The sequence below is a fragment of the Lithobates pipiens genome, unplaced genomic scaffold (genome assembly GCF_037356315.1).
Source record: "Lithobates pipiens isolate NorthernLeopardFrog02 unplaced genomic scaffold, aLitPip1_a1.2 Scaffold_18, whole genome shotgun sequence".
Classification (NCBI taxonomy): Eukaryota; Metazoa; Chordata; class Amphibia; order Anura; family Ranidae; genus Lithobates; species Lithobates pipiens.
In genome coordinates, this window is record NW_027507758.1 from 364,401,707 (window position 1) to 364,424,064 (window position 22,358).

Genomic DNA, 22,358 nt, shown 5'->3' on the forward strand with positions numbered 1-22,358 from the left:
AAAAATGGCATGGGGTCCCCCTCAAAATCCATACCAGGCCTTCAGGTCTGGCATGGATTTTAAGGGGAACCCTGTGCCAAAAAAAAATGGTGTAGGGGTCCCCCTCAAAATCCATACCAGACCCTTATCCGAGCATGCAACCTGGCAGGCCGCAGGAAAAGAGGGGGGGATGAGAGAGCGCTCCCCCCTCCTGAACTGTACCAGGCCACATGCCCTCAACATTGGGAGGGTGCTTTTGGGTAGCCCCTCAAAGCACCTTTCCCCATGTTGATGAGGACAAGGGCCTCATCCCCACAACCCTGGCCGGTGGTTGTGGGGGTCTGCGGGCAGGGGGCTTATTGGAATCTGGACCCCCAGATCCCGCCCCTGTATGAAATGGTAAGGGGGTAGAAAAGTACCCCTACCATTTCACCAAAAAAGTGACAAAAAAGTGTTAAAAATTACAGGAGATGGTCTTTGACAAGTCCTTTATTAAAGTCTTCTTTCATCTTCTTTCTTCTGGTCTTCTTCCTTCTTCTTTTCTTCATCCTTTGGTTTCTGCCTCCATCTTCTTCTTCTTCCGATCCGCTGCTTCTTGCTCCGGTTTTCTCATCCGGCATCTTCCTCCATGGCGTCTCTTCTTGGTTCACGAAGCCGCTCTGCGCAATGGGAGGCTCCCGCTGTGTGACGCTTCTCTTCTTCTGATGGTTCTTTTATAATGGAGGGTGGGGCCATTTGGTGACTCCGCCCCCTCTGACGCATGGTTCCATGCGTCAGAGGGGGCGGAGCCCCAGGTGACTCCGCCCTCACACAGAACTCTGTGCTGTGATTGGCCAGAACTCTGTGCTGTGATTGGCCACAGGCGATCAGCAGGTGTACAGCCATAATCATTAGCTGTACCCTGCTGACAAACTCATGCTGTCTAATCACCACATGGGTCAACAGGGGGGTGCACACATGCACGCGGCAAAACCAGGAAGTACACTGTGACCTATGAGTACTTTGCAGTGCCTGGCTGTGCCACCACTCGCAGTATTTATACTGGAGCAGGGCAGGTGCAAGGATTTTTGACACCCTAGGCGAAACCTCATTTTGCGCCCCCCCTTTTCCCTGCCCATGTAAATCCCACCTTTTTAATATAGCACCCATCAAATGCAGCCTCACCAGCCCCCATCAAATGCAGCCTCACCAGTGCCCATCAAATGCAGCCTCACCAGTGCCCATCAAATGCAGCCTCACCAGTGCCCATCAAATGCAGCCTCACCAGTGCCCATCAAATTCTGCCTCACCAGCGCCCATCAAATTCAGCCTCACCAGTGCCCATCAAATGGAGCCTCAACAATGGCCATCAATGAATGTTTTCTTGCTGCAGGAGTCAGGACACAGATACAGTCCTCCACCACTGCTACGCCTCTGACACTATGTGTGAACGGAGCGGCAGCTGGCTGCTGATGCTGAGACTTAGTTGCTTGCTGCAGAAAGAAGAGAGTAGGAAAACCAGTGGCCGAGCGCCCTAGTCAGCAAGGCACCCTAGGCGGCCGCCTAGTTTGCCTAGTGGTAGCACCGGCCCTGTGCTGGAGTGGGCCCAGAGAAGAAAGAGGAGGTGGGTGGCAGTGGCTTCGCTATAGTTTGTGTCACCCCACCGGTGCGGTAAAACAGGGTGTCCCCCTTCATTGATTATAGACCCCCCTCCCTCAGTACAGACCCCCCTTCCTCAGTACAGATCCCTCTCCCCAATAAGTACAGACCCCCCCCCCACTAAGTACAGACTCCACACAATATGTATAGACCCACCCAATAAGTTCAGACCCCCCTCAGTACAGACCCCCGTCCCTCAGTATAGATCCCCCTCAATCAATACAGAATCCCCCCAATATGTATTGACCCCCCAAATAAGTAAAGACCTCCCTCAGTACAGACCCCCTCAGTACAGACTCCCCCTCAGTACAGACCCCCCCCCCTTAGTACAGACTCTCCCCCCTCAGTACAGACCCCCCCGCTAAGTACAGACTCCCCTCAGTACAGACCACCCCCCCGCTAAGTACAGACCCCCTTACTCTCAGGCAGGGGGGCAGTCTCAGCTGCCCTTGACTCAGACGGGTTCGCCTGTGCTCGGGCGGGGGGGCGGTCTCAGCTCCCCTTGGTTCGGACGGGCTCGGCTGTGCTTGGGTGGGGGGGGGTGGTCTTAGCTCCCCTCGGCTCGGGCAGGCTCGGCTGTGCTTGGGCAGAGGGGCGGTCTCAGCTCCCCTTGGCTGGAGGCAGATGGAGCTGGAGGCATAGTGAGCGCCAGCGCTATAGCGGGGTTTGCTCGCTCTGTCAATTTCATTCCGGGACACTGTATTGTCCCAAAATTAAGGTGCCCGGGACCCGGGACAGACCTGTTAATTGTGGGAATCCAGGACACTTGGGCACTCATGCATATACACAGACATTAACAGAGATGGGGATTTATATGCTATTACCTGCCATTAGTGGTGGTTTGTGATATCTTCCAGCCATTTTGTCTCTGTTCCTGGGTTAGAGTAGGTTTCAAATTGTAGTTGAACTGCAGAACCCAGGTTTTTCCATACCTTTGCTCTAGCTCTGTCTCTTGCAGCTCATCAAATATGTCTATCCAGATGTTTCTAGATGGTTCCCTGGGCATTTCTCTGACAAAAAAACACTAGATATGAATGTTATCATATTATATTGTAAATCAATATTTTCATACCATACGTTATTCCTTTACAGTTTAGTAATACACAATCTGACTTCTAAATAACCATCTGAACATTTGTACAAACTATTGAACACATGGTGACCTCATTCATTTAAAACTCCTAAATTAGCAGAGCCCATAACAAAGTATTAAGACGGAAGCACACAGCCTATGATATGCTTACTCTTAAAGGGTGTCTACCTTCTGTTTGTTTCCAATATGGAACAACATGAGTAGGGATGAGGTTTGAGTCCACTGTGATGCAGGATTTCCAGCTAACTTTAGCTGTTCACTGTTCATTAAATGGGCTAAACTAAATTGCCATATTTGGCATCCCATGTGAACTTCTGACGGCTACTGCAGTCCTTGACGCAGTACTACACGTCATTATTTTAGTTTTGCTATTGCTACCACCACTGAATGACAAATTCCCATGGTGCAGGCTGCAAGCATCATTAGTTGCTAGGATGCTGGCAGCCACCAAGGATGCTGTGCCAGCCAGCAACCTGTGGCCATCTGCTGCCCTCTCAGATCATACATCAATGATGTCATTGGTTGCTATGATTCCAGAGGCTGCACAGTCATTGGTTGGTAGTGGGATCCTCCGCAAAATCCATTACCCTTACTAGAGCATGAAGCCTGACTGCCAGACCATGCCAGGCCACATGTCCTCCTCAACATGGGGAGGGTACTTTTCTTGGGGAGGGGGGGGGGGGGTGTACAGGGATGTAGATCTACATTAATCATGATGAACAACACATGCCAGACCACAAGAACAAAACACACTGACAACTGGTCATCACCATTAATATGAGGACATGGTCCTTTGCCGGTCCCTCTCCTGGCAAGATATCCTCCCAATATTGAGGGCATGTGACCTGGTATGATTTGCTATACTCCCTCCCTTTCCTGACCTGTCAGGATGCATGCTCTGATAAGGGTCTGATATGACTTTTGTGGGGGACCTCATATTGTTTTTATTGTTTTTGTTTGGAATGGGGTTCCTCTTAAAATCTATACCAGACACTTACCAAGAATGAAGGGTCTGGTATAGATTTTTTGAAGGAAACCTCACACAGTTTTTTCTTTGTTTTTCATTTGTTGTGTCTTTTTTTGCAATCCATACCAGACCCTCCTCTTAAATAAGGGTCATGTATGGATGTTAAGGGAAAACCTGTCTTTTTCTGCTGCTTTTGCTTTAGTACATTGTACAGGTGTACCACCTCACCTGCAGGTTTAAAGCATTCCTCCGGCATTTATTTTTTTATGGGAATTGTGGATATTTAATTCTGCCCTTTAAATCTTATTAATAGAGCTTCTCCCTGCTAAACATTTTTTTTTGTATCGACACATGCTCCACAGGACAGTGAATAAGTCTTCACAGATCATTTATCAAGATTGTATCTGCTAAGATGCCATGACTACATTGTCCCAAACAAAACAACTACACTATATGTATTATATGAAGAAGCAACTAATACTATTCACATGCGCCCGACCCCTAATCTACATGCAGGGTGCAGGATGCATGGATTTCAATGTTTTTTTTTTTTAAGCACATGATTAGAGCCTGAGGCTCTAAGTGCCTTCCAAAGAGGGTGGGCTTGGGGTGCAGAGCACTGCACAGTGAACCCTGAGCCCTTCCAGTTATGTGACTTAAAATTCCTGTTTCTCCTCCCAGCCAATCAGGAAGCGGGGAGTCCGAAAACCCTATTGGCCGGGAGGAAAAGCAGTGGAGGAGATGGAAACCTGCAGCCACGACCTGGGTGGGATAAGTGCCGATCCACGGTAGCTACAGGTAAACCTTGTTATAGGCTTACCTGTAGTGAAAAGTGATCTGCAAGGGTTTACAGCCACTTTAAAGTGAAACAAGACAAATGAAAAAATCCTTTGAAAATTCAATTTTCCCCCTCATGTAGATCCATCATCAACCACTTCGCCACTGCCAGACCCAAAAAAAGAAAAATAGTGGCCCTGCCCTTACCCATATAAGAACTGTCAAACAGTGGAGCCTGCAGTTGGCGGTTAGTCTTCTTCGCAGGCGAAGCTTTTTTTTCTTTTTAGGGGTCGGTGGTGGCGGCAGCATCGTGATTCACAATGGATCTACATGGGGGGGTGGGGGGGGCATTGTTTTTTTTTATAAATGAATTCTCATAAACTGTGTCTGTATTTTTATTTCTTTTTTACACTTTTTTGGTGAATGGGTACCCTATACTCAAACACATGGGGGTGGGTGTGGGATATGGAGGCCAGATTCTGATAAGCCTCCTGCCCGCAGGCCCCCACAACCACAGCCCAGGGTTGTGGGGGATGGCCCTTGTCCCCATCAACAGCCCCCCTGCCCCAAAGCACCTATTGACAGCTGATGACTCATAAGTTGTTAAGGACACTGTTGCCGGCTTCCCAGCCCACTCCTTAACAACCAGCTATTCACTGTTCCCTGATTGGGAAAAGCTTTGCCCATTCAGGTCACAAAATGCACTGTGCACCGGGCTTAGAATGTGCAGAGCACAGTGCATTGTGGATCGCTCGGCGGGGCGAACATCCCGCCAAGCAACCCACAAATTCAGGTGTGTGCCCCGAGTGGGTGAACAGGCGATGCTCAGGTTGAACTTTTGCTCGGCATGAACCATTCGCCAATCTCTTCTAGTAAACTGTGAAACCATCCTGGCTGGCTGCTTGAGTGGGAAGAAGGCAAATGCAGATGGACTTTTTCAGAAGCCACGCTGTACAAATTCCAGTGATATCTGTGACAGACTCACCCAGGACAGAGGCTTTTGAAGGGGACTGAATGCCAGCCTCTTGAACACCGATTTTGGGCCCTGGCATTTGGGGAAACAGTGCTCTTTGTGAGCTGTATGCCTGGGGACCCTGGAGGAGGTGTTACTTTGGATTCAGGTCCATGTCCCCCCAAGACACATAGACTCTGGGAACCCTTTATTTGCCATATTAGAATAGTGACTGATTCATACTGTTGGAACGCATACTGTTAGATGCTAGAAGCGGTATACTGACAGAAGCACAGAGTGTGGGGACGTTCCATTACAGTCGCTTCCTGGGGAAGCTTCCTACAGTCTGGGACATCCAAACCTCCACCTGGTTCCAAGATCAGGAAAGCAGACTTCGGTCGCCCCAGTGGAGATATGGACCTGGCGTCAGAGTTCCTGGGCCTGCTGCAGATCGTACAGCATACACCAGGACTGTGTCTGAGAATGAATACCTGGAGCTCAGGCAGCAGATTAGACCATTTGCTAAGGAAGGAACAGCATCTGAAAAGGGCATACAGGAAACTGCCAGAACACGTTCAGCAGCATGCCAGAGAATCGGCAGTGGAAACTCAGCAGTGGAAACTCCGGAGAATGCCATCCCCAAACCTGAAGTGCTGACAACAGGGCAGAGCTCTGCTAACCTCTGCCAAGCACTGATAGCATCTTCTGGGTTCCAAAGACAGGAGGTGAACCGCTATCCCCAGACACCAGTTGCGGAAACAGGGGATTTGATAGACTTTTCTGCTGAGGAAAAACAACCTGATGAGCCTCCAGCAGAAGAGCTGGTATCAGGGCCAAACTTCACTGTGCTCTGCCCAGCACCAACAGCAGTATCTGTGGAGTTACAAGGAACTTCCCCAGCTGAAGCGCTGGTCACCGGACAGAGGGTCCAAGACCTCTGCCCCACACCTGTGGCAGTTTCGGAGGCTCAGGGTGAGAAGGTGGCAATCACTTCCCAGCAGCAGACACAGGGGGGGAAGGGAGAGGAAGTGCATCTGGGAGACAGTTCCACACACATGTCATCCCAGCAACCAGATGAGGGAATGGAAAAGGAAGCAGCCGCCTCTCCTTCTCAATGGCTGCTACACAGTTTAGGAGTGGAGGAAGCCAGCCTCCTGCCCCAACGATTAACCGGAGCGGAGGATGTGGAATCCCCAGCAGAAGTGCTGGCAACAGGGCAGAGTGCTACCAACCTCTGTCCAGCACCGGCAACAACTGTGGAGTTCCAGGGAGGTGGGGCAGTCGGCCCCTCTCTCCAGCGACAAGCTGAGGTAGTAAAGCTGCTAGTCTCAGCTGAATCACTGGCAACAGAGTAGAGCGCCACTGGCCTCTGCCTAGCACCTAGTGTGTCTCTACAGCTTCAGGAAGCTGGGGTGATCGGCCCCTCTGCTCAGCAGCAGACCGAGCCCAAGAATGTTAAAAACCACCGAGCTGAAGCGCTGGCAGCCAGACAGAGAGTAAATGACCTCTGTCCCACACCTACTGAGGTCAATTATTCTTTGCAGCCAAGAAAGGAGATCATGTGAGTTCACTCTGCCTGACTAACCCATGTCCAGACCAGGTGGAGGTCTGGGATCTCAACCTTTGATGGGGGAGAAATGTGACAGACTCACCTGGGACAGAGGCTTTTGGAGGGGACTAAATGCCAGCCTTGTTGCCACCCATCCACTGACAAATGACGGCGGGCGGTGCAGCTCTTGTTCTGGGACGCCGTTATATGACGGCATCCAAAGTCGTAGCTTGAAGCTTGTGGGCCCCGATGCAAAAGTTGACCTGGGCCCCCCCCCACTACTTCCAACGTGAGTGCAGATACATCCACCTCACGCTAAGATACTCAAAGTGGCTTAAGAGTTTTGAGTCCCTCTTTACATCAGAGTCCCTCTTTACAGCAGAGGACAGGGATTACCACTGGAGAAGCAGAGGACAGGGATTACCACTGGAGATGCAGAGGACAGGGATTACCACTGGAGAAGCAGAGGACAGGGATTCCCGCTGGAGAAGCAGAGGACAGGAACCCCTGGCAGGTCACTTAGCAGAGCTCCTTTCCCATCCCAACACTGTATACAGCCCTCCCCCCACACTACACAGGGCTCAAATCACATTCCTTTACACAAAGTCTGTCAGTCTTCACAGGGTGTATCTGGCTTTCATGTCTCCCTTCTGACCTGTGGAATTCTCTGGTCAGAAAGGCAGTGTAGTTGCGGTAGGCAGATACACCCTGTGCAGATCATGGCTAACTGGCTGTGTTGTAAAGGATTTCAGTCCGGCAGAGGAGGAACGGTATAAAGTGTTGTAATAGGAAAGGAGCTCAGCAGGCAGGCATAGCATGCAGGATGAAGGGAGTAGTCAGGGGGCTTGGGGGGGGCAACTTAGATCTGGGAGGATAAAGTCACGTGACACAAAATCTGGAGCCTCTAGCCCTTCAGGGGTCCCCCGAGGAGGTGTTAAGGGATTTGTTTTAGAAATTTCTGAAGGTTTCTCTGTCAGTGCTGGGAAGGACACCTCCCAGAGGTGTGTGTCTTTTCCCCAGTTGTCAGGAAAGTAGGGTAAGTAGACATCCCCGGGTGGGGGGGTACAGAGAATCCCAGCTGGTCACTAGGAGACACTGAGCATACCTCACCAGTGACATCAGTCCCATCGTGGCTACAGGACGGCACTCTCCTCCTCTTGCCTCGCTGAGCTTGGTTACCATTCTGTGTTGCCAGCACACAGCACAGACACTTCCCCACCCTGGGCTGTTCTCACCACGTGCTCCTCTCCATTCAGGAAACGGCTCAGAGATTCTCCCCAGCCAATGGAAAAGAGGGGTGTGGACTGTGGAAGGCAAAGTAGAAGCCCAGTACTGGAGCGTGGCTGTGGGGCCCTAGGGAAGATCAGAGCTGCATTTTGTGGAGGATATGATAATACGACAATATGACAGGGAGACTGCAGGGGTCCCCTGGAGCTGGGGGTAGGGTTGCAATTGTGACCCCTGCAACCCCTTATGCTAGGCCAATGACGGCGTCCCAGAAGGGCCGCTCTCGCGCGCCCCCGGTGGTGTGCAGAGCGGCGATCACGGCCGTGCCGTGTTGTTAGGACACGGCGCGACCCCAATCTGTGTAAAGAGCCGCATCCGCATGTAAGCACGGAGATGCCAATATTTGACGACTCTCCTCGCCTCACACTGACAGAGTGTGAGGCGAGGAGAGCCGATCAGTGGCATCTCCTCACAGGGGGACATCTAGGAATGTAATCAGGGCACTGATCATCAGTGCCCTGATCACAATAAAGAAATATAGTGTAACAATACAGTCCCCACCAATGCCAGCATACAGTGCCCACCAGTGGCAACAATTAGTGCCCACCAGTGGCCACAAGTGCCACAAATCAGTGCCCATTAGCCATGCCAGTCAGTGCTGGCAATCAGTGCCACCTATCAGTGCTGCCCATCAATGCCCATCACTGCTGTCCATCAATGCCCATCAGTGTCGCCCATCAGTGCCACCCATCAATGTCCATCAGTGCCCATCTGTACCACCTATCAGTTCCAGCCACTGACGCCTATCAGTGCCACCTATTAGTGCCCATCAATGCCACCTAACAGTGCCCATCAATGCCACCTAACAGTGCCCATCAGTGCCACCTATCAGTGCCCATAAGTACGGCATATTTGTGTCTTCTCATCAGTGCCACCTCATCAGTGCCCATAAGTGCTACCTCATCAATGCCCACCAGTTCAGCCTATCAGTGCCCATCGGTACCGCCTCATCAGCGCACATCAGTGAAGGGGAAAAATTACTTGGTTACAAAATTTACTGACAGAAAAAACAACGTTTTTTCCCCCAAATTTTTGGTCTTTTTTTTTTTTGTAAAAAATAAAAACCCAGCACCAAAAGAAAGCTCTATTTGTGTGAAGAAAATGATAAAAAATGTGTTTGGGTACAGTGTAGCATGACCGCCCAATTGTCATTCAAAATGCGATAGCGCTGAAAGTTGAAAAATGGCTTGGGCTGGAAGGGGATGTCAGTGCCGGGTAGGCAAGTGGTTAAGTTCAGCTCATGATAAATAGGGACAAACACAAAGGTGTTGCGTTTATAATTTTGCTAAGTGTATGTATGTATGTATGTATGTATATATATATATATATATATATATATATATATATGTACAGTATATGGTGCAAACAAACATATAAAAAGTACTCACTAGTGTACACGATTTAATGTCCATACCCTCTAACTCTTTGCCATGTTTTACAAGATATCCCCATAGTAATAATAACTCACATTTTCAATATTTATTTTATTATATCTATCAGAACTATTCACTGCCTTAGTGCACCTGGAACATTGCGCTGAATTTGTAGGAAACAAAATATATAGCAAACTGCTTTGCGATGTCTAACTCATCAATTTAATTAAGATGTTCTATAGTATGAATAAAAATCAGCGTGGATAAAAATCAATGATTTAAAAAAAAAAAAATCCAAAAAATCAGATTGATTTAGATTTAAATCAAATTTTTGGAATTTAAATCGATTTTTTTTATTTGTATCAAATTTATTTATTAAAATGCTTTTGGAGTAAAAATCTATCTAAATTGTTTTTTTTATTTAGGATACATTAATAATTTAGTTTATTCAACATGAAATGGAGCTTAGTTATGTAGCTGTATATTCTGCAATAGTTACATTTTTGGTAAACTCATTCAATGAATCCAAGCTCTGCAAGCTGAGATGACATGCACTGCATTGATGCATTCACACAATTTCACAGTAGCCATGAGATAAAACAAAGTTCAGGAATATTCCTTTATCCCATTGTTTTGCAAATCTATGTACACTACAACCTGTATGATTGAATCAATTGAATTGAATCAATTCTGATATCGCTGTTTTACTAACCTGACAGCTTATTATTCTAAATAGGAAACCTTCATTTTGTTTGCAAATATTAAAGATTCCAACTAGGAACAAGAATGGGTCCCTACATTTAAAGCGCTCCTGTCATTTCAGATCCATCATGGCAGTGCCATTTAGCGGGCATCCACTCACCTGCTGCCGCCACGTCCCTCACCTTGTTGTGTTACTGCTGCATCACCAGCCGTCATATTAAAGTGAATGGGACTGTAGGTGAGTCAACAGCAGGTCAGAGGAGTCTCTGCGGGACAGAGATGACAGTTGCTCTTTAAAAATTATGATTTAAATCGAGTTGATTTAAATCAAACCTTTTTACTAATGATTTAAATCATGATTTAAATTGTGATTTAAATTGACCTGATTTAAATCATATCCACCCTGATAAGAATTAAAATTATTTAATGAAGGATAAAATTACAATGTACTTACCAGAATACTGGATACTGGTGTGTGATGGTATCTCTCTCTCTGTGAAGTGCAGAGTGTTTAATGGTTGTCTTGTAAGCAATCCACTCCCAATAAAAGTCAGCAGTCAGAAAACAGAATAGAAACTGAAACCATTTCAGTCTGCTGCAATTTATCATTAACTCCGCTAGCTTCAATACAGCATAGATTAAGTGGAAGAAATGCCACATCATCAACTGGATTACTAAAACACCCATGTTATTAACAACTTAAGGACCGAGCCTCTTTCTGAGATTTGGTGTTTACAAGTTAAAAACTGTTTTTTTTTGCTAGAAAATTACTAAGAACCCTCAAACAGTATATATTTTTTTTCAAACACCCTAGAGAATAAAATGGCGGTCATTGCAATACTTTCTTTCACACCGTATTTGCTCAGCTATCTTACAAGCGCACTTTTTTTGAAAAAAATACACTTTTTTTAATTAACCACCTCGCGCCCGCCCTATAGCCGAATGACGGCCGTAGAGCAGGCGCGTTCGCGAGGCCGTCCCTGGACATCCTAATGTTTACTTCCGCAATGTGCGCCGCCGTGGGCGCGCATCGCGGAAGTTCTGTGTTCGCCGTGTCCCCCGGGGACAGGCAAACACAGATCGCTGTAAACGGCCAATCACAGCGGCCGTTTACAGCGTGATCGGCATGTCCAATGGAAGATGATCTCGTATGTAAACATATGAGATCATCTCTCAGCGCCGCTCTCCCTCCTCACACAGACAGTGTGAGAGGGGAGAGATGAACGGCTGCAGCCTGGAGTTGCTAAAAAAAAGTAAAAAAAAGTAAAAAAAAAAAAAAGTGCCATCCTCCCCCAGCAGTGCCATCCTCCCCCAGCAGTGCCATCCGCCCCAGTGCCATCCACCCCAGTGCCATCCACCCCAGTGCTACCTGCCCCCAGTGCCATCCACCCCAGTGCTACCTGCCCCCAGTGCCACCTGTTGTCAGTGCCATTTGTTCCCAGTGCCATCTGTCATCAGTGTCACGTATAAGTGCCATCTGCCATCAGTGCCATCTGTCATCAGTGCCACATAGTGCCATCTGTCATCAGTGCCATGTATTAGTGCCATCTGTCATCAGTGCCACGTATCAGTGCCATTTGTCATCAGTGCCACCTGTCAGTGTCACGTGCCATCTGTTGTCAGTGTCGCGTGTCATCAATGCCACTTATCAGTGCCATCTGTCATCAGTGTCACGCGTCATCGGTGCCATGTATTAGTGCCATCTGTCATCGGCGGCACGTATTAGTGCTACGTATTAGTGCCATCTGTCATCAGTGCCACGTATTAGTGCCACGTGTCTTCAGTGCCACGTATTAGTGCCACGTGTCATCAGTGCCACGTATAAGTGCCACGTGTCATCAGTGCCACATATTAGTGCAATCTGTCATCAGTGCCACATATTAGTGCCATCTGTCATCAGTGCCACGTATAAGTGTCATCATTGCCACGTATCAGTGCCATCTGTCATCAGTGTCACGTGTCATTGTCCTGGTGCTTCAAAAGTGTAATAAATAGTCAACAAGTTAGATGTGTAATTTATGTTCCTAGAACACATGATGGCGCTACCTGCATGTTGGGCCTCTCTATGTGGCCAGGCTGTGAAAAAGTCCCACACATGAGGTATTGTAATACTCAGGAGGAGTAGCAGAATTTTTTGGGGGGTGTCATTTGTGGGAAAAAAATGACAACATCAAAAAGCTCACTATGCCTCTTACTAAATACCTTGGAATGTCTACTTTCCAAAAAGGGGTCATTTGGGGGGTATTTGTACTTTCCTGACTTGTTCGGGTCACAAGAAGCGAGATAGGCCACCAGTACATCAGATGTGATCAATTTTGTGCGATTCGCACCACAGCTTGTAGACTCTCTAACTTTCACAAAGACCAAATAATATCCACAAATTTGGGTTATTTTTACCAAAGATATGTAGCAGTATAAATTGTGGCCAAAATTTATGAAGAAAAATTAATAATTTGCATAATTCTGTCACAGAAACAAAGAAATATGCGTTTTTTTTTCAAAATTTTCGGTCTTTTTTCATTTATAGCGCAAAAAATAAAAACCCCAGAGGTGATCAAATACCACCAAAAGAAAGCTCTATTTGTGGGAAAAAAAGGACAAAAAATTCATTTGGGTACAGTGTTGCATGACTGAGTAATTGTCATTCAAAGTGTGAGAGCACCGAAAGCTGAAAATTGGTCTGGGCAGGAAGGGTGTTTAAGTGCCCAGTAAGCAAGTGGTTAAAAAATAAGACATAGTAAAGTTAGCCCAATTTTTTTTTATATGTTGAAAGATAATGTTAGGCCAAGTAAATTGATACCCTACATGTTACGCTTCAAAATTGCACCCGCTCGTGGAATGGCAACAAACTTTTACACGTAAAAATCTCCATAGGTGACGTTTAAACAATTATACAGGTTGCATGTTATGAGTTACAGAGAAGGTCTAGGGCTAGAATTATTGCTCTCGCTCTAACGATCCCGGCAATACCTCACGTGTGGTTTTAACAAAGTTTTCATATGCGGACGCTAATCATGTATGCGTTCGCTTCTGCACGTGAACTCAGCGGGACGGGACACGTTTAAAATATTTATTTTTTCTAATTTATTTTACTTTTTTTTTATATTTTACACTTTTGTTTTTTTTTTAAATTTCACTTGTATTCCTATTACAAGGAATGTAAACATCCCTTGTAATAGAAAAAAAAGCATGACATGACCTCTTAAATATGAGATCTGGGGTCAAAAAGACCTCAGATCTCATATTTACACTAAAATGCAATAAAAAAAGAATTAAAAAAATTGTCATTTGAAAAAAAAATGTCCCTTTAAGAGCTATGGGCAGAAGTGACGTTTTGACATCGCTTCCGCCCTGCAATGATATGGAGACGGGTGGGAGCCATCTTCCCCTAACTCTTGCCCATCTTCCCCTCACCCATCATCTCGGGGTGAATCCACCAAAGAGACTACTTTTATCTGAAAGCGGACCGCCAGCTAAAGAAGAGGATATTGGGGTTATGACAGCTAGCTGCTGCCATAACAACAATATTCCTCTTCAAAGTAACGACATAAAACGACAGCGGGCGATCCGTAAGTGGTTAACACTTAGATGAGGCACTCTGGCAGCATGTGTGGACACTGCACAGTACCACTTCTCTGAAAAAAAGAATTGTTGCACTACATAAAGATGGACTAGACTATAAGAAGACTGCCAAGACCCTGAAACTGAGCAGCAGCACGGTGGCTAAGACCATACACCGGTTAAACAGGACAGGTTCCACTCAGAACAGGCCATGCCATGGTCAACCAAAGTAGTTGAGTGCATATGCACAGCGTCACATCCAGAGGTTTCTTTGGGAAATTGATGTATGAGTGCTGCCAGAATTGCTGCAGAGATTGAAGGGGTGGGGGATCAGCCTGTCAATGCTCAGACTATATCCCGCACACGGCATCAAATTAGATTGATTGCATTAGAGTCCCCAGAGAGAGGGCGGGCAGTGAGAGATGATGTAATCTCTCTTCTGCCTCCAGCTGCATAGTAAGGGCAGAACAGCGGTGATGCAGGATGGGCGGTGAGAGATGATGTCATCTCTCTGCTCTCTCACACACCGGCACTGTTATGCAGCCCAGCTGCAGAGAGGCAGTGGCCCAGTGGTTGGGGACTCCTGCAGAGACTCAGGGCTATGGGCCCCAGATTTGGGGCTATAGCCCCAGAAGCCACCCCCTAGTGCTGTAAAATGCCACCACATGCTGTACAGTGCCATCACATGTCGTACAGAGTCATCACATGCCGTACAGTGCCATCACATGCCGTACGGGGATGGGGATGATGGGACTGTATAGGAGTACAGGGGATGGGGATGATGGGACTGTATATCACTGCATGTGATGACTCTGTATGGAATATGATGGCACTGTATGGCATGTGATGGCACTGGGATGATGGGATTGTACAGGAGTACAGGAGATGGGGGATAGGGATGGGATCAGTGATAGAGGGATGGTGGGGGGGGGGGGGTTGACATCAGTGACAGAGGGATGATTTGTAAGTACAATAAAGGAGACTCGGAACATATCGGGGTCACTTTAATGTGGGGAAGTTGTCAGTCTCCTCTCCTATGTACTGTCCACAGGTATGTTCTATACACATACTGTATCACTGTGTTCATTTCAGTGGACAGATACAGGGCAGAGGTCACTATCCTTATCCTTATCCCTATCCTTATCATGTCTCCTCTTCTGATATAACACAGTGCTATGTGTAGAGAGATTACCTGTGTTCATTGAAGTTTTCAGTGACAATTCCCCCTCCCTCATCAGCTGAAGGAGACACTGACATGAACTTTGAATGAATGAATGAGTGAGGGTGAGGGAATTCGGAGGACACAGGAAGGAACATCAAAGCCCAGGGGAGAGGAGAGATTGCAGATAAGAGCCAGAGAAAGGTCAAGATTTCACTGCTTGTATCAAACTCTGTTTCCGGGTTTTAGCTGGGGACATGCTGCCATGGAAACAGAGGCAAGTGAAGAATGTGCTAGTTCTAGACAGCATCCTGGATGTGCACCTCTTCACCAAACACACTCACATGTCTTCCAGAGGGAGGGAGTAAAGGAGGGGCTGGATTGTGGAGATGTTTCCACCCTCTCGAAACTTTTTAACTGAGAAAGAACCGTTAGCGGCTGATTCTGGCATCTTCAAAAGTCTATTCTGCAAAAATGGAAGGACCGGGGAAAGAAAGAAATGTAATGCAGGTATGAGGGTAGCATGTACTACCTCTTTTTGCATTCCGATACTTCTCCTTTCATTCACAGAGTTCTGTGAATGAATGAACTACAAGAACAGGCAGCCTTTGCAGCTGTCGGCTTGTAGTTCCCAATGAGCTACCAGGGCGCTGTTGAGTACTGTGGTAGTTCATTGTTTCTTCCTTGTCAGTGTGTAACTGGCAGCCTGTACGGGGTAAGAGCACACTGCCACACTAACAGTCTACATGAGTCCTCGTAAGTGCAATGCTTTGCAGGCTCCTAGTAAAAATTAGGGAGTGTCATAACCCATCAGTTTATTTTTCATGGAGATCTCCCTTCACTTTCTGTGCCATAGCTAAACCCAGGAATGAGAGCAAATCCCTGCTAATTAAGAGAAGCCCCTGGGGCCCTCAATGTCACCACAACTAGTATCCCCAATGGAAGATTTCCCCTCTTACCTTTCTGGGGACAACCCTCTATTTGAGATTTTTTTACTTTCACTTGCAATGATAATGATAAATAGGACAAATAGAGAGGGTGAATCTCCCTACTGGGGGCACAGACTGCAATAAAAACTTACATGGGGTTCTAATCCCACTCCACTCCATCCAAAACTGTCTTTAGTTGTCTCCATCTGGCACCTTATGGGGCCTCTAATGCAGCTTCTGTAGAACAGGAGTATGGTTACCTAATGAGTAACTGCTTGGCATTGAAAAGGCAGACTAATGCCACGTACACATGACCGGACTTTCCGGCAGACTAGGTCCGACGGTCTTCCCGATGGACTTTCAGCAGGGTTTTGACGGACTTTCCGAATGAACGGACTTAGCCACACACAATCACACCAAAATCCAACGGATTCAAATGTCATGACATACGACTGGACTAGAATAAGGAAGTTCATAGCCAGTGGTCAATAGCTGCCCTAACGTTTTAATCCGTCGGACTAGAATACAGATGAGCGGATTTCTCCATAGGAACTGGATCTGGCGGAGTTCCAGCGGAAAAATTTGAAACATGTTCTATTTCTAAAGTCCGTCAGATTTTTGGACAGCAAAGGTCCAATGGAGCCCACACACGATCAAATTGTCAGTCGGGTTCGTTCCACCGGACCTTTGCTGACGAAAAGTCCGGTTGTGTGTATGCGGCATAAGATGTTGCTATGAGTCCAGCTTAATCCACATGCAGTGGAGCATAAGAGCTGTTATATTGCACAGAAACATACAACAAGAAGCCGCAGTCCCACCAGAAGTTAGAGGAATTAAGTAGTTAGCACTTCTGCCTAGCAGCACTGGGGTTGTTGGTTCAATTGCCAACCACAGTGTTACCTGCCTGGAGTTTGCATGTTCTCCCTGTGCCTGCATGGGTTTCTTCCCACACTCCAAAGACATGCTGGGAGGTTAACTGGCTCTTGTCTACACTGGCCCTAGTATGTGTATGAATGTGAATTAGGGACCTTAGACTGTAAGCTCCTTGGGGGCAGGGACTGGTGTGACTGTACAATATACTGGATGGTAGGCACTGTGTAAATAGATGGAGTACCTGTAATTAATATCATAAAGCTACAATTGGGGGGGGGGGAGGGGGGGGAGACGCAGCAGCGCTGAACAGAGGGCAGGAACTACTGAAGTTAATTTTTCATATTAACAAGCTAATGATTGGTTGCCAAGACCACCTAGCAACCAATGACCTGCTGATTAACTTAGAAAGTTAACTCCAGCAGTTCTGTTCTGGTCCTCTATTCAGTGCTGCTCCTCTGTCACACTCTCTCTCCCCTGCTGTACAGGAGAGACAGTGTTTTATGTCTCTTGCTCTGTTCTGCTGTGACTGGCAGAGTCAATCCGGTGGCCGGTCCTGGGTGTACCCCGGGTACTAGTACAGTCCGCACCTGGCCCAGGCACCCCCGCACCCTGTCACAGCTCACCTCTCTTTCTCTGCCCTGTCACAGCGCCGCTGTCACGGTTTAACTCGCGGGGGCGCCAGCTTGACACGGGCCAGATATTTAGCAGCAGGGGCCGTAGGTTGCCAACCCTTGCCCTAGGGTCTCTGCTTAAAAAAAACATATAATATTTAGGGATTCTGAGTAATTGTAGAAACAATAATGACGATTTTTATATGTAAGAGCGAAGTGCCAGAAATGGCAAGTGGTTAAACAAGGTTAGGACTGTATGATACGTTAAATACAGTTCTGTAAGCACACCTTATTTTCTGTCAGTGCCCCTCCTGAGACTAGACTCTTAAACCGCCCCTGCTGGGAAGACTGGGATGAAGCAGTCTGGGATGGGTGCAGAGTCAGTCTGGAGGACTGTGGTGGCACGGGCAATGAAAGGAGGCAGCTGTGGCCTGGAGAGCTGACAGGGCCTAGATAGGTGGTACTGGGAGCAGTAGCCACATATAGGAAAGCTAGCACCAAGAATCTCTATTTTCGCTACACCCTAGGGGTCCGTGGCCCCTGCCTGCAAAGGGCATTTTCCTAGGTCTCACTGAGCCAGTGTCAGATCCCCACATCAGTGCTAGCTGGTCCTGTGAGTAATAGTTTGCAAGCAAGTGTATGTGCAGGAGGTTGAGGAGAAAAGATTTTTTATACTGGAGTGTATAGAGTTAAGTCCCTACCAATTTTAATTCAATCAAATGGGTATCCCATATGCACCCTATCCCCATGCAAGTTATTTTCCCCTAATAGAATTGAGTAAAAGCGAGGTTGCGGGGACTACTTCTTGACTTCTTGTGACTGGAGGTTCATGTGACTGGCTGTGCAGGGTGGGAGAAGAACCACAATGGCAGCCCCTATGGGGGTAACGCTACATGTATTTTTAAAAACACACTGTACTGCAGGGTTGAGATGGGAACAGAGACAATCTACAGTGCATTGAAAAAGTATTAATACCGCTTAAAATTTTCCACATTTTGTCATGTTACAACCATAAACTTTAAATTAATTTATTGAGATTTTATGTGAGAGACCAACACAAAGTGGCACATAATTGTGAAGTGGAAGGAAAATTATAAATTGTTTTCACATTTTTTTTTACAAATAAATATGTGAAAAGTGTGGCATGCATTTTATATTCAGCCCCCTTTACTCTGATACCCCCAACTAAAATCTAGTGGAACCAATTGCCTTCAGAAGTCACCTAATTAGTAAATACCTGTGTACACTTGTGTGTAATTTAGTCTCTATATATATACAGCTGGAACAAAATGTGGAAAATTTGAAGGGGTATGAAAACTTTTTGGAGGCACTGTATAGTAAGGGAAACCATGGTACCTGCTCTTTAGCACATCAGTGAATTAAAACATGATGTTGTAAATGGTTCCTTATAGAATTATATTTTACTGATTGTATCGCTCCCACCATTTATATTAAGACCCCTTTTCACACTGGGGCAGTGCTAGCGACGCTTTACCGCTGTTACAGCAATGCTTTTCCGGCCGCTAGCAGGGAGTTTTAACCCCCACTTGCGGCCGAATTAAGGGTTAAAAGTGCCTGTGTTGTGTCGCTGCTCAATCGCTTTGCAGGCGCTTCTGCAACAATGCCCATTCATTTCAATAGGCAGTGGCGGTGGGGGAGCAGTGTATACACCGCTCCCCCACCGCCCTAAAGATGCTGCTTACATGTGCCATGTCCCAGAAGGCTGGGATGGGGGAGGGGAAGAGTGGGTACCTGACAAAACTAGGTAAAGTACATGCTCCCCCAAAAAAAAGAGAAATATTCAAAAAGTGGTGGAGAAGGACTTAAAGAGGAATCTTCCTTTTTTAGTTGAGAAGTGCTGTGGTGGAGTTAGTGTGTAGCTGCCTGTAGACCAAGTAGAAGGCTGGCTCCCCCCAGTGGATGGGATGATCACACCGCGCTGTGGCCGCCAGGGTCTGCCCAGGTGTAGACGGCCTATGACCCAGTACACTGCAGTTCCAACATACAGTCCATGTTGGAGCTCATCTACCCCAGGCCAACCTCAACACTCCATAAGTTGTTTCTCTTTCTCGCCCTGTACACACTCAAAGAATTAGTAGCACACCTGGCTATGGGAGCTTCTAAGGTACAGTCACTACTGTCCCAGTCACATAAAGCAATTTGAAATCTGTGTCTTTTAGGCTCAGTCCACACTGCCTAGCCTGCAGTTTTTTGGGTGCAGGATTCACACCTGTTCTTGCCCCTGCAGCCAAAATGCCTTGCTCTTGCCAGACGCGCAGGGCTGCCATTCATTCTGAATGGTACTCCTGCACATCAAAAAGACTATGCAGTTCCCTGTGGCCGTGTTTTCAAACAGTTGCATGCACCTTTTTCGTGCCCGAGCAAACGCAGACCGCACAGCTCACACTAGTGTGAACCGAGCCTAAGGCCCCATTCAGACCTTGTGGAGATAAAAACTAGCATTCCGGCTCGGGATTTAAAATTGTGATTAAGGCTCCATTCACATCTAAAACATCTGGAATCATGCAGCAAAACACAGGATGCCACAGGATGCCATTATTTCTTAATGACACCCCAAACCACCATTTACTCCCACACCCCATTTCCCGGGACATTCCCGGGATTTAGACCCTTTTCCCGATTTAATCGTTTCCCGGGAAATGTCTTGGGAAATTTGGGTTTTCCCCATTTTCGCCGCCGGCTGCTAGAGGTTTGCCATTTTCTGGATGTCAGGGGAACCACAGGGGGGGCAGTCTGGATGTCAGGGGGGCCGCGGGGGGGTCTGATGGGGACACCAGATGTTAGGGGGTCTGATGGGGACACCATATGTAAGGAGGACTGATGGGGACACCAGATGTAAGGAGGACTGATGGGGACACCAGATGTAAGGAGGACTGATGGGGGCACCAGATGTAAGGAGGACTGATGGGTGCACCAGATGTAAGGAGGACTGATGGGGCACCAGATGTAAGGAGGACTGATGGGGACACCAGATGTAAGGAGGGGCTCCGCTGATGGAGACACAGATGTAAGGAGGGGCTCCACTGATGGAGACACAGATGTAAGGAGTGGTCTCTGCTGGGGGCACCTGATGGCATCCAGTGGCAGGCAACATGGCTAGTGACATGCTCATGGTTCCCCCTGATTCTGCATTATGGCGAGTTGAATGATTTCATTTTATATGACAATGTAATAATAGAAATAATGTGCTTAAATCATCCTGACACCATAACAATCATGGTGCCAGGATGATTGAAGTGCTAACACCAGGTATTTAGAGTATCTTATCTGCTGATTGTCAAACGCTGGAAAACACATATTGCTATTGTTGTGTAGGATCTGGGGCTGCTGTACCTCCATCCCTCTCCCCCCTTTCCCTCTCCATCCCACATTCATCTCAGACTCTAACCACACTCCTTTGAGCCACACCTATTTAAGACACACCCACTATTTTGCGTAAACCACATCCATTTTTCACTGCATTTTCAATTTTTCCCTATGCCACACTTACAAATACATGCCCCACCCCCTAATTATAATACAACTCCGCCTACTAGCCAAAAAGTGTCCCGGAATTTTATTTTATAATGTTGGCAACTGTGCTCACTTATTTCCTGAGACCTGGAATTTGAAGTTCTCTCATGTAATAATAATGCCTACATTTTGACGTTTGCTTGGTAACACCTCTATGTGCTCATGTCCCACCTTCCTTGTGAATGTATCTACACCTTGAGGGGTTTCAGCAACTTCACTTTAAGGGGCAGTTCACACCAGACGCAGTTCCGTTCAGTTCTGTGCGCTTTTTGTCTGAACTAAAAATGCATGCACAGTGTTTTCCATGTATTCCAATGGCTCTAGTTCACACCATGCAGACAGTTCCCGGTCAGTTTCTGCACTGGAATTTCCGTCGGAAATTCCGAATGGAAAAATTTGAGAGCAGGATCTCTTCCGACAAAAAAATCTGATCAGACTTTTTCTGATCGTTTGTAGAGAATTCCGATCGGACAAAATGCCACGCATGTGCAGATCAAATTACGAGACCAAAGCTATTGGTTACTAGCCTCACCGTAGTCCCGTCGTAACCAATGAACGTCATCACGTTCCGAATGATCGGATTTTACGACAGCTTTGTCCGACCGTATGTATGCAACATACGACGGATTTTGTTTTTCGGAATGTCCAACTGTGTGTACAAGGCATTAAACGGTGTTCGCGTGTTCAAACAATTTTTTTGCCTGTTTGGCTCATCCCTAGTGCTGAATAGCAAAGAAATTGTTTGGTCATGAAGGGGGTAAAATCTTCTTGTGGTCAAGCGGTTAAAGAGCTAACCAACATGAAAAAAATTCCTAATAGTGATGTGTTACCTTTATTTCTGAAACCATTTTCTCCAGAGCCAGCTGTAAGGCCCCAGTCACACCTGAGCGTTTTTTTGCTTGAAGGCTGAAGCTACAAAACACGCTGGAGGGGAAAAAAATCAATTATTCTCTATGGAGTTGGTTCACATCTCCACTCCAAAACGCCTGAAGCCAAATGCCTGAAACTCAAAAAAGTTCTACAGCTTTTTTGTAGCTCAATTCGGGCAGATTGGGGTGTTTTTCTGTTTTTTACATTGGTGAACTTTTGACCTGTACAAAAACGCTGCAAAATTGTGGCAAAAATGCTACAAAAATCACATTAAAATCATGCAACTTTCTACCTGAAAATGCATGCTCAGGTGTGAATGCAGCCTAAGTGTTAAGGCTTTGTGTTTAACGCCTAAGGCCCGTTTCACACTGCTGCGATATAAAAGTCTTTTGCTGCGATTTTGATGCGATTTCAGGGAATGCCTGTGTTAAATTAAGGGACTTTCTAGAATTGTTCCATTTTAGCAATTGGATTTTAACCACACCTGACCCGGGCCTGTCTGAC

At 46.8% G+C, this 22,358-nt stretch overlaps 1 protein-coding gene across 3 annotated transcripts in view; it reads right to left on the reverse strand.

Moving 5' to 3' along the window:
• The window catches only part of LOC143988193 (receptor-transporting protein 2-like), a 46,470-nt gene extending 35,561 nt beyond the window's left edge, over positions 1-10,909 (reverse strand). Inside the window, exons 1-2 of one of the 3 annotated variants that reach the window (XM_077487574.1) lie at positions 10,772-10,909; positions 2,442-2,627 (exon numbers count right to left, since the gene is read on the reverse strand). In XM_077487574.1, the coding sequence (XP_077343700.1) occupies positions 2,442-2,623 (182 nt within the window). In that variant the 5' untranslated portion in view covers positions 2,624-2,627; positions 10,772-10,909. Of the gene's footprint in view, positions 1-2,441; positions 2,642-10,477; positions 10,581-10,771 lie in introns of those variants that run through there. The other 2 variants (XM_077487575.1, XM_077487573.1) reach the window with 2 other exon arrangements.
• Between the last annotated feature and the right edge of the window lie 11,449 nt (positions 10,910-22,358).